The 20,057-nt window shown below is 41.8% G+C and overlaps 1 protein-coding gene across 1 annotated transcript in view; it reads right to left on the reverse strand.

The window, feature by feature from the left end:
- The window catches only part of itfg1 (integrin alpha FG-GAP repeat containing 1), a 166,172-nt gene that overhangs the window by 117,546 nt on the left and 28,569 nt on the right, over positions 1 to 20,057 (reverse strand). The window contains exons 7-8 of the mRNA XM_039795224.1: positions 12,179 to 12,228; positions 939 to 1,023 (exon numbers count right to left, since the gene is read on the reverse strand). Of these exons, the coding sequence (XP_039651158.1) occupies positions 939 to 1,023; positions 12,179 to 12,228 (135 nt within the window). The remainder of the gene's footprint in view (positions 1 to 938; positions 1,024 to 12,178; positions 12,229 to 20,057) is intronic.

A 20,057-nucleotide genomic window follows, 5' to 3' on the forward strand; every position in this document is an offset into this window, starting at 1 on the left:
CACTGGTCCAGGTAACACGAGCGACCAGGGGCCGCTTTGTGGTGCACAGGCTGCAGCCTGGAGATTAGCGAGCCAGCGGAGATTTGCTGAGGATAAATGTAAAGCTGAGCTGAACAATGAATACTACTGGCCAAGATTGTTTAAGGGGATAAGATGTTCACAAAAATCTGGCGCTATGTGGGATTGAGTGTGTGTATCAGAGTGTGTTGTGCGGGAGTGTGTGTTTGCAATACTGTGTGAACACGCGCGAGATTAGCCTGTCTGGTAAGGGGGGTGCGTGTGTGTGTGTGTGTGTGTGTGTGTGTGTGTGTGTGTGGTGAAAGTTAGTTATGTGATGAGAGAGCTGTAGTGAAAAGACCAAAGACCAGACAGTCCTATTTGGAAGCCTTTGAAGCAACACAGCTTCAAATGCAGAGGGAGCTTAAAGGACTTAGGAGAGGAATGGATCTGACACCACACGCATGCACACAAGCACATATGTGTGCACGCACACACGGGCACACACGTGCACACACGCACACACACACACACACACACACACACACACGCACACACACACACACACACACACACACACACACACACACACACACACACACACACACACACACACACACACACACACACACACACACACACACACACAGAGCGAGCCAGAGAGCAAGACACAGAGTATAATCTGGCCCAGTACAACTTTGACTGCTTTCAGAGGTTTTCTAAGCATCTTAAATGTGCGTTCACACGCAGACTTTCTGTGTTTTTAACTTGTCCAATTACAACCCATATCCACTCAATATATGCCCGTGCTAGGTTTATAGGGGATCTCTCTGTTATTCTGTCACAGTCACACACACACACACACACACACACACACACACACACACACACACACACACACACACACAAAAAGGTTTGTGGGTTACGTCTGGCATTCTCACCAAAGTCGACAAAGGAGGACTGTCCAACAGTTGTGTCTGGTGGTGGTTCTGCTGGCATGACTTCACTTCTGGTGAAGTTCCCGTCCTGAGAGAACAACCATTAGGTAGACAGAGAGAGAGAAAGATAGAGAAAAGGAGGGAGAGGGAGAGAGAGTATGAGACATACAAATAAAGTGTAAAACAGTTAACAAAATGTTTCTGTACTTGTTTTATACAGGACCCAGGTTGATGGGGCCTTGGATAGACCATAGACAAAGTATGGCTTTTGTGTGCATCTAAGCTTGTGCATTAACATGAGAAACACATACAGTACATGTGCAAGCACTTCACCGCATCACTTCATTTTCTAGCAGATGCTGGAATCTGCCAGATTCTAAATAGCCCCAACAGTCACAGCAGCAGTCTGTATGGACTATTTCAGTTAAATCATTTATAGATATTAACGTTCAGTGATAGCATTTGTCCCGGATCTTAAAATGAAGTTAAAATACAAAAAGAAAAATTATGAAATGGATGTAATTGTTTTTTTTAAATATTGAATCCTGTTTTTCAGCACAGGCACATTTTGCTCATGTAACACACTGAACATTGAACAACTTAAAATACGTTTCAAACTAGTTTACTTGGTGTTGATTTACATGCAGTTGGCTAACCGTAGAGTTTATTACTGCCAATGATCAGGGTCATTCATTTACATTAGGACTGCATTTGTGATTAGTTTCATTATGGATTATCACTTATTTGTTAAATCTTTTAATCTTTAATATCTTAAAAAGTATCACATGTTCCTAGAGCCCAAGGTGAAATTGTAAAACTATTTATATTATATTATAATAGTTTAACAGTAACATCCTCACATTTGAAACACTGGAATCAGCGAATGTTTCATCTTTTGCTTAATACATTTACTAGGACCAACAATATGATAACTGTTAATATGGTTGTCTATTCATTTCATGTCAATCAACTAACTATATTTGACAACTCGCTTTAGCCCCAAATCATTTCAGTGCTGCAACTGACGATTAACCTGCCGCTTATTTTCTCAATTTACCAACTCACTGTTTATAAAGCAGAAAACTGTAAAAGATGCCAATCACAATTTCCCTGAACACAAGGTGATGTCAGCAACCTGCTTTGTTTGTCCGACCAACAGTCCAATACTTCAAGATATCAAAGTGACATCATCCTAACACCTGAGAAGCTGGAAACATCCCATGTTTGACGTTTTCTTTGCTTGAAAAAATGACTTCAACTGTCAATTTTTTTAATTTGTTGCTTCAAAATTGTTGCTGATTAATTGACTGTCGACCGACCAATCAATTGATTCAGAACTCATTTCAGCTGTACTCGATTTCATTCTTGGGTTGTCTTGTGAAGCCTTCATGGCAGCGAACTCGGGCCATGTCATTTGATGGTCAGAGCACACAGCGGATGAACTGAACTGAAAGAGGAAGACGTCAAGGGATTGCTGCTTTTCAGGTGGGAAGTAGTGCTGCAGCATATCCTGCCATAACACGTCATCTCAGGTTTACTCGCGTCTTGATGTTGCCAATATATGGGCTAATAGAGAAAACAATGGGTGTGCGTGTTTGACATGCATCGAAAGCCATTGCTGTGCGGTGCCCTTTACAGAGGGCAATGGAGAAAGAAGTGGAGATAAGCATATTAGTGGGTGAAAAGACGTATGTGTTTGGGAGCAGATTTGATTCTGTGCAGTGGGAAACTGTCGACTGCTGATACCAACGTTAGTGATTAATGAGAAAGACGGAGAGTAAGAATGACAGGAAGAGAGAGGGTGAGAGAGATACTAGGACTGAGTCAGAGAGAACAACATATGCATTATATGTATAAGTAGTGTTGGGTGTGTTAAATACTGCAGTCACTATTTTGTACAAGCCACTTATTGTTTAAATGCAACAACTATTCAACATTTACATGATGATTTTATTATATTCTATTAAGTTAATAAGAATGAATTGAGAGGCATAGAGGTGGTGAATTAAAACAGAGAAACAGAGACTGAATAAAGAGGAGATTTCATTTGTGAATTTATTTTAATCGATTCATTTATTCTATGGCTAAAATGAAAATCTTGGGTTTCAGACTCCCTCCAACAATTCTCAAATATGTTAAGAAAAAGAAGTCAAAGTCAAAAAGAACATAATCTAGGACATAAAACCGTGTAAGTTAAATTCCATTTTTTTTTTATATAAAGCTATAGTGTGTAGTTTCGGTCGCCCCCATGAGGAATTCTAAGTAATGACAAGAACACTGTTGTTGCATCCACAGGATACAAGCCTTCCATAAAGGCTTTTCTTCAACGCAGGAATTTTTGTCTCGTCATAGCAGGAAAAGCACGGCTGTTACTATTAACATTAACGATGGCTCCGTTCCCAATAAGCCATGACAATGTGACAGTGTGACAAGTGAGTCAGCATGCACAAAACCAGGACTCTGAAACCTGGGCAGCTAAATGGAATTCAGCCATCATTCACTGTATTATTGACACCTGTGCTTTTCCTCCTGTGACATCTCAGCATGTCAGGCCTATGGTGCCATTTGTGGGCTGATATTGTGTTGTCTGTATAGGCCCTAATCATAGGTATAGTAGGCAGGAGTTCTGAAATAGCAGAACATGTTGTTTTGCCTTCTGGAGGTGTTATGGGTCTAATCATTCCCGACAACGGTCATAGAAAGTGCCCACTTGATCATCCGAATGGCAGCCTCATACTCATGGTCTCCTACTCCAGCCCTGAGACATTTAGATTAGGAGACTAATGGATAGTGCTGCCAGTGTGATGGTCCACTAGATTTAGGACGCTGTGGCCTGAAGTTCCCTTTAGGTCAGTTAGTACATCAATATTTCGACATCTGAATGGGGCCTCTGCACGACTGCTCATCCTTGATTGTGGCATAAAAGGACGGGAACATCTCATCCTAAATATTGGTAAATGTTCTTATAATCTGGAGCCAGTAAGGTTGTCCTGGGGGAAAAAAAGTGTTTTGCAAAAGAAGTGTTTTATGTTGCTGGGGGAAGAAAATGACTTGGTTTTGAATAAATGGGAGCTGGGTAGATAGCATGTATGAACAGACGTGTGTGTCAGTGTGTGTGTGTGTGTGTGTGTGTGTGTGTGTGTGTGTGTGTGTGTGTGTGTGAGTGAGTGAGAGACAGAGAGAGAGAGAGAGAGACCCAGAAAACAAAAAAGAATAGGGAAATAAACTTGCCCGAATAAACATATACGTTTCATTATTTCTGAATGTCATCAGGATTCATTTGTTTTACTTTCAGTGTTAGTGTTAATCACACACTGCCTAAATGGTGCTGACTGGGACTGAAACCCTACAAATCCTAATGAGGCTATTGCAGTAGTTATTTGCAGTAGATTGGTGCCAGAAAAATGATTGGCCACGTGATATGTGGACAAATCATACAGCACATTACATTTAATTAAATGTCAATTTATTTGTTTAGACAAGTGCTACATGTACAAAACTGCAGTCTACCACAGGGTTACAAAGTGCTCAAACTCAACACATGATGTCACCTGAAACTCTGCGGCAGTTGTTCTGTGCAGTAAATGAAGCCCAGTATTACATTCAAGTTCAATTATTCACAGAACACAAATTGTGCTTTTGGAGGTTAATTGTTTGCATCATATTTGATGCTTTGAATGCCGATGAGGCATAAAGTAGAGGCACTTATTTTGGCGATATAATAGGGCCAAGTCCATAAGCCTAAGATTCAGGCTATGACTGGCTGGATTGGTTGGTTTGTTGACCAACGCTATTTGTTTCAATTTGTAAAGAACCATTGTGATTAGAGCCACACACACACACACACAATGCTTTTGACTTGACTATGATTATTAGCAGGGAGAATCAACATGTCAATTAGATCAAAAGCTTCCAATTGTACAGACACACACGCGCACGCGCACGCGCACACACACACACACACACACACACACACACACACACACACACACACACACACACACACACACACACACACACACACACACACACACTAGGGTGTTAACTCTCTATGCATTGAGGATGAGATCTTAGCCAGTCTGATTGACTGCTGCTGGTTGCCTGATTAAGACGTCATGATTAAAACTGTGTGTCAGTTTGAGAACAGTTGGTTGATGTGTGAAGATGAAAGGATTACAGGTCTTATTATTCTTCCCTTCTGTTCACATCAATACACACACACACACACACACACACACACACACACACACACACACACACACACACACACACACACACACACACACACACACACACACACACACACACACACACACACACACCATTCATTCAGCAAATCACATGAAATTATCATGATGAATTCAGAGACAGAAGCATTATCACTGGAAAACTACTCTAATATTACTAGTCTGATATTGTTTTGCCCTCTATAAACTCCTGTGTAAACTCATGTAAACACATTATGTGCATATCATGCTTTTAAGGCTGGAGGGCACATTTATGTTACAGGGAACAGTTATGACAATGCCAAATTAGAATGAAATAGGCCATTTTGCAGGTGGTCATTTCATTGTTTTTTTCTGTTTTCAAAAACCGATTAAATAACCCATAATTTACTTTAAGAGTCCAAATGCTCAAGTGTTTTAAAAGTACACAATAAAATATGTTTTTGTTCTTTCACGTCAATTACCATCCTGGCCCTGTATGCTTGGTGAGACTCATGTAGTAGTGTATGAAAGACTATAAACAGAGAGACTGAATTTTTAAATCCCAATATGTTTATGCAGGACACTGCAGTATGCGACCACAGGCATCAGTTTCTCCCTCGCAAATGAACTAAATTATTATATCACCCGTTGTAGAATTGACCTTTGAAACCATTTGGCTCTACTCAACGTCCAATGAAAACACCTCTTTTCACTCATCTCTGCAGCTTGTTTTCTTCCCCCCCTTCACACCCCCCTCTGTGACTGCCTTCTCTTGTGTAATCGCAGGAAAACAGAGGAACAGGGAGGGATGGAAGGAGACTTACGGGGGAGAGGAAACAGAGAAAAGTAATTAAAACAGAGTGCTGAGGAAAGAGTAGTGTGCTGGCCTGTGACCGATAGATGCAGCTGCATTGAACCGAATACTGTGGTGGGATTAACAGGGGTCTAATGCTCTGAGGATGCTGGAAAATGTGTTTCGGTATATGTGTGTGAGTATATGCGTGTGCATCCATGCCCATGTATGTTTGGATGAACAATATTTTAGAATCTATTCAAGTGTGTGTGGATGTGAGCACTTGTATGTGCAGTTAGGGAAAGAGGGACAGAAAAAATTAAAAAGAAATTTGGCAAGAATAACGCAAAGGATTGGGTTTCTACATGAGCTGAAGAAGAGAATGAGATGGAGTGATACAGGTCAACTGCAGTGGATCAGATCTTTGCTGACTAACTCATTCTGTCTGTCACCGAGTGTACAGTACGTGTTGACTTTTTCCTGCTCCCAAAACCTTTGCTCCACACACTGTTCCAGGATTTAAAAGATCCACCAAACAATGAGGCTTTATCAATCAATTGGCACAGTGAAGAAAATCCCAAGATACACTGAATGGCAAATTGACCCATTCCACAAAGACAACAACTAATAAAAGACTGAATCATTAATTAATTACGATGAAGAAATGACACAAAGCAAAAGAAAAAACAATGTCAAAAAATGTCTTGATCTGCTATGCAAATTATTATACAAATTCTGTGCCAGGCCTCATGTGAGCTTAAGGAGATAACCTCTGTGTCCTTACACAGATAACACAAACCTTTGATGTCAAATTACTTTCTATTTTTACTGAGGCAAAGTACCACTCCATTTGTCATCTACATGCTAATTCCACATTCCAAGCACTCCGAAAGCTGCCAAGGCAGAAGTGCCCAATTCTCTAAATGTGTGATTTCAATAATAGAAAATGTTTAGACATTTTCAATTTGCATTAGATCCAGATCTGCATTACATTACACAGTTAGACAATCATGAAACGTGTCAGATTTGTTTCTTTTATTAGGAATCTATAGCCATACTGACACTTTAAGCTAAAAGCTAATGTTAGCATTCTAACATGCTCGCAGGGATAATGCTAGCATTTTAATGTTTGGCCGGTATATATTTAAAGGTCCCATGACATGCTGCTCTTTGGATGCTTTTATATAGGCCTTAGTGGTCCCCTAATACTGTATCTGAAGTCTCTTTTATATAGACCTTAGTGGTCCCCTAATACTGTATCTGAGGTCTCTTTTATATAGGCCTTAGTGGTCCCCTAATACTGTATCTGAAGTCTCTTTTATATAGACCTTAGTGGTCCCCTAATACTGTATCTGAAGTCTGTTTTATATAGACCTTAGTGGTCCCCTAATACTGTATCTGAAGTCTCTTTTATATAGGCCTTAGTGGTCCCCTAATACTGTATCTGAAGTCTCTTTTATATAGTCCTTAGTGGTCCCCTAATACTGTATCTGAAGTCTCTTTTATATAGTCCTTAGTGGTCCCCTAATACTGTATCTGAAGTCTCTTTTATATAGACCTTAGTGGTCCCCTAATACTGTATCTGAAGTCTCTTTTATATAGGCCTTAGTGGTCCCCTAATACTGTATCTGAAGTCTTTTATATAGACCTTAGTGGTCCCCTAATACTGTATCTGAAGTCTCTTTTATATAGTCCTTAGTGGTCCCCTAATACTGTATCTGAAGTCTCTTTTATATAGTCCTTAGTGGTCCCCTAATACTGTATCTGAAGTCTCTTTTATATAGACCTTAGTGGTCCCCTAATACTGTATATGAAGTCTCTTTTACATAGGCCTTAGTGGTCCCCTAATACTGTATCTGAAGTCTCTTTTATATAGGCCTTAGTGGTCCCCTAATACTGTATCTGAAGTCTCTTTTATATAGACCTTAGTGGTCCCCTAATACTGTATCTAAAGTCTCTTTTATATAGACCTTATTGGTCCCATAATACTGTATCTGAAGTCTCTTTTATATAGACCTTAGTGGTCCTCTAATACTGTATCTGAAGTCTCTTTTATATAGACCTTAGTGGTCCCCTAATACTGTATCTGAAGACTCTTTTATATAGGCCTTCGTGGTCCCCTAATACTGTATCTGAAGTCTCTTTTATATAGACCTTAGTGGTCCTCTAATACTGTATCTGAAGTCTCTTTTATATAGGCCTTAGTGGTCCCCTAATACTGTATCTGAAGACTCTTTTATATAGACCTTCGTGGTCCCCTACTACTGTATCTGAAGTCTCTTTTATATAGGCCTTAGTGGTCCCCTAATACTGTATCTGAAGTCTCTTTTATATAGACCTTAGTGGTCCCCTAATACTGTATCTGAAGTCTCTTTTATATAGACCTTAGTGGTCCCCTAATACTGTATCTGAAGTCTCTTTTATATAGGCCTTAGTGGTCCCCTAATACTGTATCTGAAGTCTCTTTTATATAGACCTTAGTGGTCCCCTAATACTGTATCTGAAGTCTCTTTTATATAGACCTTAGTGGTCCCCTAATACTGTATCTGAGGTCTCTTTTATATAGACCTTAGTGGTCCCCTAATACTGTATCTGAAGTCTCTTTTATATAGACCTTAGTGGTCCCCTAATACTGTATCTGAGGTCTCTTTTATATAGACCTTAGTGGTCCCCTAATACTGTATCTGAAGTCTCTTTTATATAGACCTTAGTGGTCCCCTAATACTGTATCTGAAGTCTCTTTTATATAGACCTTAGTGGTCCCCTAATACTGTATCTGAAATCTCTTTCCTGAAATTCAGCCTTGGTGCAGAATTACCGCCACTAGAGCCAGTCCCACAATGATCTTTCCTTAGGATTAGGGCTGAACGATTTTTGAAAATAATCTAATTGCGATTTTTTTCAAAAATATTGTGATTGAAATTCGATATGAGATTATTTTTTAAGCTCTTTGTCTTCTTTATTATTCAACAAAAACTAGCAATAAATCATTGTATAGTATGAACAACACAAGATTAGATAGATTAAACAAACCTTTCCTGGAGGCTAGGCCTGTATGTGATGATGAAAATAATTAGGTGATGCATGAATTTACATTATTTTATTTAACTACTTCAATCCCAGTAGTATATTGAGCACTGACCAAGCCTGGTGTAAACATTCATATGAAAGACTTTACCACACTTAGTAGTATTTAGATTATTTAATTATTATTTACATAGACATATGTAAACATGTGGATTGCACTTTTTAAACACTGTTTTGAACTTTACTAGAGAGTTAAATAAGTAAAAGTATATACGTCTGTGTATTTTCTTTTACAGCGCACACAGAGAGGAGCTGCCTCCAGTCCCTCCCTCCCCTCATGAAGTTGCGTGCCGTGTGAATGACAGCGTCTACGACGCTGCACTAGCTCAGAGAGGCTATCGTTACGTTAGTATTAGCATGCAGGTGTTGCCGTGGGATTAACTGTACTAATAAAACCGTTGAAACAACGCAGCCACACTGCTGTGAAAGCTCCCCGAACGTTATTTATCAGAGTCTGGTTGTTACCCCTCTCCGCAGCAGTCTCCTCCACTCCATATCTTTATAACGGAGCTAACTGGAGCTAACCGCTAATCGGAGCTAACCGCTAACTGGAGCTAACCGCTAATCAGAGCTAATCGTTGCTAACAGAGCCTTCAGTTCTGCGTGCCTGTATTCATTAACTGCATGTATGGACTGGAGACCGAATAAAATCCTTACGAGTTTTAAACTACAACTCAGAGTTGTTTGAATGACAGAAATCTGCTCAAGGTAACGGCGTAGCGTTAGCGTGCTAAGGTGATGCTTTCTCTGCGGAGTGCAGACTGATTTGCTCTCGTGAGTCACGTGACCAAATCGCAGCCTTTGCGATTAGGAAATCGCGTTTTAACATATTGCGATATTATCGCAAATGCAATTAATCGTTCAGCCCTACTTAGGATGTGCCATTTCTGTGTCTGTAGCTTTAAATGCTATTGAGGAGGAGAGAGGGGGGGCAAGGTGGAGGGTGGGGGTGTGGCCTTGACCAAATGCCACTTTGCTCGTTTGAAAGCCATGATGTCTCTCTCTCTCTCATGGGTGGGCCAAATTCTCTGGGCGGGCAAAGCAGAGAAAGGGGAGGTAACCTTGCTCCTTATGACCTCATAAGGAGAAGATTCCAGATTGGTCCATCTGAGCTTTCATTTTCTCAAAGGCAGAGCAGGATACCCAGGGCTCGGTTTACACCTGTCGCCATTTCAAGCCACTGGGGGACCATAGGCAGGCTGGGGGAACTCATATTAATGTTAATAAACCTCATAAAGTGAAATTTTCATGCCATGGGACCTTTAACACTTTTTTTGGCTGGCTGCTAGTGGGCAGAGCTTATCAATTAAACCGGTGGCCCAGTGTGATACGGCTTGTTTGTCTTCTTTTTTTCTTACAGCTGAGGCTGATGGGAATGTCTTTAGCTTTGCAGGTATTTTGGCATAAACCAAAGTAGTAGATAAACAGAAATGTTGAAAGGTCAGGGGATAAATCATCAAAACAATGAATCCTCGGGTACCATGATTGCCTGTACCAATCCATCCAATAGTTGTCAAATATTTCAATAACAAAAGGCAACCTCATTGTGATGCTAGAGGAAAGTCAAAGGATCACTTAAGTCAGTAGGATCCATCCTCTGGGGACCATGAATGTCTTTACAAAATTGCGTGGCAATACATCAAATAGTTGTCAATGTCTGACATTGCCATCACTTCTCCCTTGGCCTATGGGCCTAACTTTCCACCAAACATGTTTGAAAAAAAAAATCCTTCTAACTGACTGACAGACAGACATCCAAACAAAAAGGCTGAAAACACATACATTTTTATAGAATGATCTTCATGTTTTCCTCTCAAAAATTCCCTTGCATCATCCACTCACCTTATCAACATTCCTACCACTGTCCAGCCATCCTACTGGTTTTTGGGTAAGGTGGTTTATCTGCTCCATTTTCCTCCTGCTTGGACGCTCTGTACCATCACACACATTCTGTCTCTGCCAAATCCTTCAATCTCTCTCTGTTTTGCTCTTCTTCCTTACCTCCTCCCCTTCCTTTCTCCTATTTCCCCTCTCTGTGATAAGATAGACTACTGTTCGGCTTGTGCCTCGACCTGCTGAATTTCAAATAGGCCCCTTCAACAAAAACCCAGATCCACGGCCTCCCCTGCTCTCCCAGAATATTAACTAGGCCTGCAGCAGTGCTAACAATCCTGCACCCCCAAGCCCACCAAAGCTTTGCACATCTGTTGCATTGAAGAAGTGAACAGTGCGGCGGTGCGTGGGTCGTCACTCTTTGATCACAAGTTAAATACCTTTGGTGCAACTTGCACACATAACCCTTCTATTGGTGGACAAATTGGACTTCATATGAGGGATACACACAATATGATGGACAATATGGACTGTATTATACAGTAGGTCCCTAGATAATGTAAACATATACCTTAAAAGTAAAGAACTGCTGTGTTATTTTCAAGGTGGGGAAAAAAATCCATTCTTAGATGTATCTATGTATCTCCTGTTAACAGGAGTGATACAAAGAACAGAGCAATGCAACAAAGAGGTGCTGAGAATTATGAGAAGAAAAGTTGTTTTCAAGTGGGCCAGTACAGTACTTCATGAAACATGTTTTTTTCTATTGTGTTCAGCTAGCTTCTCCTCAGTAGCTGCTATGAGTGGCAGGGACTCAGAAAAGAGCGCTACGGTCCCTTGACTGACAGAGCTCACCAGATCAGTGACAACGATTACTGATAGTTTTTAAAGTCTACATAATTTAGTTGAACTCACACACACCTCCAAACACCTAAAAAAAATGGACACATCTGACTATTTATGTTCCGCAAAGAGGATTAACTGAAGAATACAGAAACATTTGCAAATACATATTTTACACCCTGTGCTAAAATTATTCGGTTTATTGAGTAGTTAATACAAAAACAATATCTTGTAAATGTTTCGATAATTGAGCAATCAATGTTTGTTATTGCAAAAGAGAGTACATGAGGACCAGCAGTTATAAAAACTATGACTTGATTTGTACATTATGTTTAGCACACAGTGATCATACTGCACGGCTACATGACTGTATCATGTCATGGCTGCCCTGACTGAACTGACTCTTGAAAAGACAGGCAGTAGAAAGGAGAGCTGGGACAGGAAAAAAGAAGAGAACATGGTCAAAAAAAGCTCATTACCTTGCTGATCCAAAACTCAAACCTGGGCCCTTCAGTTGTCAGGAACAAATCTAGAGTAGAAAGGACACAGAAACAGATGGGGGGAGCAAGTCGTTAAGTCGGTTCATCTGGCAATCATAATCAAACATGGAGCAGGGACTACTGATCTGTAATGAAGAAAATGGGCTCTAGCTGTGAACCATAGTACTTTCACGGACTTGGTGAAATGATTATAAAAAAAAAAGAACAAAAGATCAATAAAAAGTAATAATTGCTTGGATTGCTTATGTTTCCTAAATTCCACAGGAGACGTAATCTTTAATTCAAATTATAATCTAGGTTTAGAAGAGCGTCTGTATTATATGTAACTTCTGATGGCAAGAAGTGGTTTTGGTAAAACAACGACGTTGGCATTTTAATACAGAGACCTGTCAACCATGACCTGTCATCATGTATAATGTACAGAGCTACTTGTAAATACCAGGACTATTCAAACATCATGTTCATACTCATGCAGCTTATAAGTAAAAATTAATAAATAGAAACAGTGTATAAACTTCAACATTTCAAAGCTTGATTTGGTGATAAGCAGGGCAGACTTTGATATGTTCTGACCATTCTCTTTAAAGCTGCTTACACACCAACCAGATGGCCGACCGTTGACAGAAAATCCAGTCAAAATGATCATTCTCCCCGTGTTGGTCCAAAAAGTGCCACAGAACACACCAAAGAGACGAGACGTAACACGTCTCCAGAACAGCAGGCGGCGCTAATCTGTATTGTCGCCCCAAAAATGAAAACCGGCAGCTGATTGGACGCGTCACATGGGTTTGTTTTCTCCAGAAATTCAAAGCCAGACTGTCATGGCGGCTCGTTCAGAATATCATCTCATATTGTACTAAAATAGTTCACTGAAACATGTTTCTGAAAACATTTATAGAGAGAAATAGGCCGTGCAGTTGCTGAATCTGTCTTCATTTCAGATCAACAAAGGTCAGTTTAAAAGATTTTCGTCAGATTTTGAGTGACTCTAGTCACCTCATTCCGCTCGCCATTTCCGAGTCCCGACTGCCCTGCCGCCGACTGAACATGTCAGGTCGGCCAAAATGAACGCCGACAGCCCCCAGACGGACGACGGTACGGAACACACCGAACAGACTCGAGTCACTGACCTCGCCAGACTGTCCGACGGCCGATAATCTCCTTGGTGTGTCAGCACCTTAACTCTGACACAGATAGGCAGTGGCTGATAAATATACAGGTGGGATTCCTAAAGCAATGGAGATGAATTGGCTTCTTAAAGCAGTAGTAGAAAAACAGGTGAGGAGAAAGAAAATGAATAGTGGAGGGGGGGGGGGGGTCCTCCCACTGAAAAGTCATCTTTTTGGAGACTTCACCCCCTGGTAATGCCTGTAGCTCGCTCTATTGGAATCCTATAACCTGTGCTTGTACTCCTACTCCTTGTTGTTGAAGCTTTGGCTGCAGGCTGCACTTCTAATGCAGTTTATGTGTGTCTCTCTGGGAGAGGACGTTTACTTTCATCGTTGCCTTCTCTGGACTGCGGTTCTGCCCCAGTAATTGGATATGAAGTAAATATTGGCATCGATCTTTCTTAGTGCCCTGCTATACTTCATGAGTTGCACTGCTCTGCCTGGGAAAAATAATGAATAAAGGGAAGACAGGAAGAACGAAGGTTGTGTGTAATAATGATGACTACTGTGAAAATCCTGTATAAAACTAGTGTTAGTACTGCAGTAAGCACTGCAGCTAATGCCGTAGCGTGACTCCTTACTAAAGTGAAAGAAAAATACATAAAATAGATACAACACTTTGACTAAATGACTCTTTTATTGGCTACATGGCAAACACTGTATTGACTGAAAACTTTTGCGGATGTGCTCTGAAATGTTATCCCAGGATTCCACTGCAGTCATCCCCAGAACCGAGGAAAAGAATCAGCAGAGTGAAATAGCTTTCTCAAGGAGAGCTCCACTCTCCAGGAACATCCTGCCACCTCATGTAGCCGAGCTTCAGGTAGGTATCGTTTTTAAATCTAGGATTTTCTTGCTCTCTTGCTCTCCGAAATCTCTGCATTTCTTCTTCCTACTATGGTAGCTCCTCCTGACAAACAACACTTCCATCCATTCATTTTGTGTCAAGTAAAAAAAAAAAAAGTGGTTTTGATGTGGTTTCTAGGTTTCATTTTACCAGATAAACATTGTATATACATCTGTGGCTTAATTGCCAGCAATTAAGATAATTATAATATTATACAGATATTGTATAAGTTATTATAGAGGCTCTGTGCCTTTGTGTTTACTCACAGGAAAGGATGGTGGTTATATAACCCAACTACAGCTGTTGGGCAATTTGGGCACCACCCCCCCCCCCAAAAAAAACAACCTCAAATGCAATGTTAAGCCACTTTTAAGCTGCTTAATGTGGTAAAACTTTAACTTTACATATTTAAAACTGTGTGGACTTGCAGACATGTTGCCCACAGACTCAGAAATGCAAAGAAGATGACAAATGCATGCATATTTTATGCATGTGCGCACACACACACACACACACACACACACACACACACACACACACACACACACACACACACTAAATTTGCACACGGTGTATGTGCTTACCCGTGTTACAGTGTGTTTGAAGTCGCACTGGGTGGTGTGTTGATGAGCTTGGTTAATCAGCCAATCAGGCCTCTTAGATAGAATCCAGCCGTGATTGGCTGATTAGGTGCGATGGCGGTGTGTCAGTGAGAGAGGCATGGGGTAGACGGAGGATCCGAGAGATGCACAAAGAGATCTTCATCGTGTAATCACTTAACATTCTCGCTGTGGGAGCACTTCCTCTCTTCACTCGCCTTTTCTTTTTACCCAAGTTCACTCCTGCCAAACTCTTTTCTCCACTAATTTCTTTTCCTCTAGTCTGAATGCCAGGCCAACTTGAAACTTTCCTTTGAACCTCCCTTTGCCGGTTTGATTCTTGCCACTGTCAGGAAGTGTATTGAGGGTGTAAACGGAAGACTTGAATGTGAATAGCCCCCTTGAGCAGGACACTAAACTTCAACCTGTTTCTCTCTTTGGGACACTGCACCACACATGGCCCTGATCGCATTTTAGGAGTTGTGTCAAGGGGAATATGCACACACAGAAAAGCCAATTCCCTTTGGTAAACGGAGCAATAATGTAATCTTAATGGGATCCTTCTGACATTATCCTCTTCAGTGCATTGTCCTTCTCCACTCTCCCCTCCCTTCCTCAGTCCCTGACAGAAAGTATTCTACACAGTCTCATAAAGAGCTGCTAGCTCGCAATATAAACCTAACTGCTGCCACCATCACTCACTTTAACACAGTTTTACGGTTCTAGGGACTTTAACCGGGCCGCCAAGGGCCTTTTAGGAGCTCATTCAAGTTAAAAGAGATATGGATCCTAAGTGAAAGTCTTTTGTGTTATTAAAGTAGTTTGTATTGCCCTGCTCCACTTGACTCAATATGGGAAAAGGGGGAATGATCAAACCTATCCCTTTTCAAAACGTATAGATATTTTTTCATAATTTAAGTTAAACAAGTAATATGTATTCAATCTCCAGGATAATTTAGAATTTTCTTTAGTGGTTTATGTTATCAACAACTTTGTTTCTGAAAAATCATGTTTGGTAGAGTTGTTGGCTCTTACCTCTACAATACCCCCGAATCTGAGCTACCATTGCTAAGGAGAAGAAGCCATTTAAGAGTTGCAAATGAGATTAATCGCAAATTCAGACAGCTCCAATGTTGCAATTAGCAACAAAAACATTTCACCAATGAATTCATCCAAACCTGACCCAGCATCCGAAACTTAAATGATAAAAAAATTGCTGAATGCCTTGTCAGGTTTCTACAACGCATAATGTTTGGGGAGCACCACTGTGGGCGTGGCTGTGATCGTGTTGATCCTACTGCTATTGCAGGAGGTTGGGGCCTGAATTAAAGGGGAACTCCACTGATTTTAGAAACCTGTTTACAGGTGTTGGGGAGTACTACTGCATACTGTATGTGAAAAATGTTGTGAGAAGCTTTTTTGTGGCTCCAGAAGTTTGATAAATTGCCTCAGGTGAAAATTAAAAGAATCATGAGACGGGGATCGAACCACCAACTGTGTGGTCTCTACATCTTGAACCACAGCCGCCCCCCAAATGAAAACTTGTCAGATTAACGTTAGTCAACTAGCTAGCTGGCTGGCTAATTTCCACTGAGCTTCCCTGACAATTCTGCACGCAGCTCCGGAAAAAATAGACTCAACACTAAAAAGATCGCTGCAAGTAGGTTCCATTCTGCGTTTGGTATGAACAGCTAGACTGACTGACATGCGAGCCAAAATAAAAAGTAGCGTTTTTTCCATTCCGAGTCGCATCAGGTAAAACTGCTTTGAAGTATTCCAACTAGAAAATGTATTTCTTTTTTTAATTTTCCAGGACATGATAAGATTTAATCCAGGATATTTTGTTATTTTAATCCATTTCCATGTGTTTTTGTGACTGGAAAACCAGTTCCTACATTTCCAGGTGAACCAGGAAGCGCGGGAATCCTGTCTACTACTTTATCCACACTGTACCACTGAAACAATAGGATGAATCTTTTAACATTTTTTCCTGCCTGTAATCAGACAATGTTTGACAATTACAGAAATTGACCCCTACAGGACTATTGTTCAAGAGGTGATTAGGACGTCTCACAGGTGACATCAAATAGGCACTGTGGCTGTCCCAGTATCATAACAAGCTACCAGTAATCCTGTTAGACCTGTATGATTGGAAGTGACCAACACAACCATCAAAGCCTGCTAATCCCATCAAACCATAGCTCAGACGAGCAGGAGCGCTGCAGCAGTGTTGTGAACAGTCTGTAGGGCTTAAAACATGAGCCTTATTGCCTTGATTATTCTTTCCAAATATTCCTTTGATATTATTTAATTGGCATGATTTTAGGACTAGGCTATATCCACAACGGGCCACTAGCTACATACAAAGCATGTCCACAATAGTTGCCAATTTTAGCTTGAGTTCTTTGGCCACCACAGTGAATTAGGTTTGAATTTAAAATGCTAGCTAAGTTCCCACCACAAGATTTTCAAAGTCACCAGTTCGCTGCACTGTTCACACTACAAAACTTTCTGTCTTGTTTTCACACTACCTGACTGACCGACAGGACAAGGGCTCGCACACTTCTAGATCTTTCGCCAGGAGGAATCCCCCGAGTCTTCTCTCCAAACTACGTTATGTCACGAAAACAAATGTGCAAAGTGACACGGGACATGACGTACTACCATACGCAAACAGGATTTTTGCATGTCCGCCAGAAACAAGCCCTTCAAGTTGTTGGTGGCTGATTTGCAATGATAAAATAAAGAAAAGGAAAGATCAGATAGAGCTCTTTTAGGGGGGGTTGCCATTGGCACACATGTTCACAAATAGCCTGTTTCCACAGATGTTTACTATTTATAGCCCGTTTTCTCTACATGAAAAAAACAACGTTGGTCCGTGTTGCAAATGCAACACATGCAGTAAAGTTACATGCGACCCCTCCCCCTGGTTTCCCCTCAGCTCATGTCTTGCTCTCTCATTGGCTGTAGCTTCCCGGCAGAGTCCCTAACAGCTCCAGATATCTAGCCTGCTACATATCTGTAATGTGTTTGCCAGGCACCAGCGAGGCTCTTGCCTTGCTTTTTTTAATGGTTCACACATTGGTCCCGAGCACTGAGCCAATGCCGATTTGCCCCCAAAATGGGGATTTGGTCGGCTAGGGTTAAATCAGGGTTAAAGTCCTGAAGTGGGCACTTGCACACATATTTTTTTTGAAAATTCAATTGGTGGTGTTTACAGTGTTGCTATTGATGTCTTCAAATGTTATCCCAAAGTAGGGGTGGTACGGTTCACAAAACCCACGGTTCGGTTCGTATCACGGTTTTAGGGTCACGGTTTTCGGTTCAGTACGGTTCTTATTTTTTCTTTAACACTCCAGAATATACTTCAGCATATAGCTAAAATTAGCATATTGAATGCATGTTGCACAAAACGTGCACACAGTGGCAGTTCTATATTGTTTTATTTCATCATAGGTAACGTGAAATCCCAAATGTTCCCACACACCAGACTATAAACGACGCTGGCGCATCCTCCAGCTCTGGGCAGCCTCTCTCCCACTGGACATTTCTGCAGGTGACGTGACGTGACCTGCAGCAGCAGCACGCCACTTGAGGAGCGGACGGCTCGGTGTCTCTCAAAATCTGATGAAAATCTTTTAAACTGACCTTTGTCGATCTTAAATGAAGACAGATTCAGCAACTGCATGGCCTATTTCTCGCTTAAAATGTTTTCAGAAACACGTTTCGGTGAATTATTTTAGTACAATATGAGATCGTATTCTGAACGAGCCGCCATGACAGTCTGTTTTGAAATTTGGGACCGGCCAGACCCATGTGACGCAACGCCAACTCAAGCTGCCGCATGGGTTGTACTTTGTTACGCCCATCCCGCTCGTCATTTCCAGTAACTGTTTTAACATAGGTGTCGAAAGTGGACACTACGGCAGTAAGAGGTTAGTGCACATTAACAGTGGACTGACGAACCGTGCGGTACACACACGCTCCGAACCGAGACTAGCGAACCGAGACTAGCGAACCGAGACTAGCGAACCGAGCGGTTCGGGTGTTTTTTCATGAACCGTACCACCCCTATCCCAAAGTATCACATATAAGCACATATATTACATACCTGCAAACTCAGAAGGGCTGAAAAAGGTGACACATCATCCCCCGAGAAAAAATTCGATATATATATATATATATATATATATATATATATATATATATATATATATATATATATATATATATATAGAATAATAAGAATAAAAAAAGGAGCCCAAAACAACAGTCGGCTCAAAATTAAATGATTTATTAAAAATTTAATAACAATAACTTATAACAATAACTTCTTTCACCAGTAATTCCTGTTAAACGACAAAAACAACCACTGTATGGGAAAAGGGTATTTTACAACAACTTCGAATGCAGCACAAGGCCGGTGAGGCGAATTTCAAGTGAACGCAACATCTGTGTTTTTTTCAGACAACGGCAGCTATAGAGAGTAAGCCCTGACTGCAGTACGCAGATCGAGGCGTGGCTCAATGTGGGTGGAGCTAAACGTTTGACACCGCCCACTTGCCAAATAGCAATTGGCAGAGCCATTTCTCTATCACTCTGGCAATTGGTGTGAGGGGAAAACACAGGACTTTCAAGCTGACCGGAGATCTATCCCGTTGTTGTTTTTCTTAAGCCAACCGTCCGTTGTTGACGTCCCCCAGAGACATGGGCTCGTTTCCCGCGAATTACGTTTGCTTTCCCGTTATCCTTTCCTTAACCCAGCGGCGGAGTGGAACCAAAACATCTACCGGGAAATCATGTAGACCACCGGCCGGCAGGTACTGTCCGTCCGCGGGCAGGTAGCGTCTGTCCGCGGGCAGGCAGCCAACGTCCGTCCGCGGGCAGCTAGCGTCCGTCCGCGGGCAGCCAGCGTCCGTTCGCGGGCAGCCAGCGTCCGTTCGCGGGCAGCCAGCGTCCGTTCGCGGGCAGCCAGCGTCCGTCCGCGGGCAGCCAGCGTCCGTCCGCGGGCAGCCAGCCGGCAGCCAGCGTCCGTTCGCGGGCAGCCAGCGTCCGTTCGCGGGCAATAGCGTCCGTTCGCGGGCAGCCAGCGTCCGTTCGCGGGCAGCCAGCGTCCGTTCGCGGGCAGCCAGCGTCCGTTCGCGGGCAGCCAGCCGGCATCCAGCGTCCATTCGCGGGCAGCCAGCGTCCGTTCGCGGGCAGCCAGCCGGCATCCAGCGTCCATTCGCTGGCAGCCAGCCGGC

This window comes from Perca fluviatilis, chromosome 3 (genome assembly GCF_010015445.1).
Source record: "Perca fluviatilis chromosome 3, GENO_Pfluv_1.0, whole genome shotgun sequence".
NCBI lineage: Eukaryota > Metazoa > Chordata > Actinopteri > Perciformes > Percidae > Perca > Perca fluviatilis.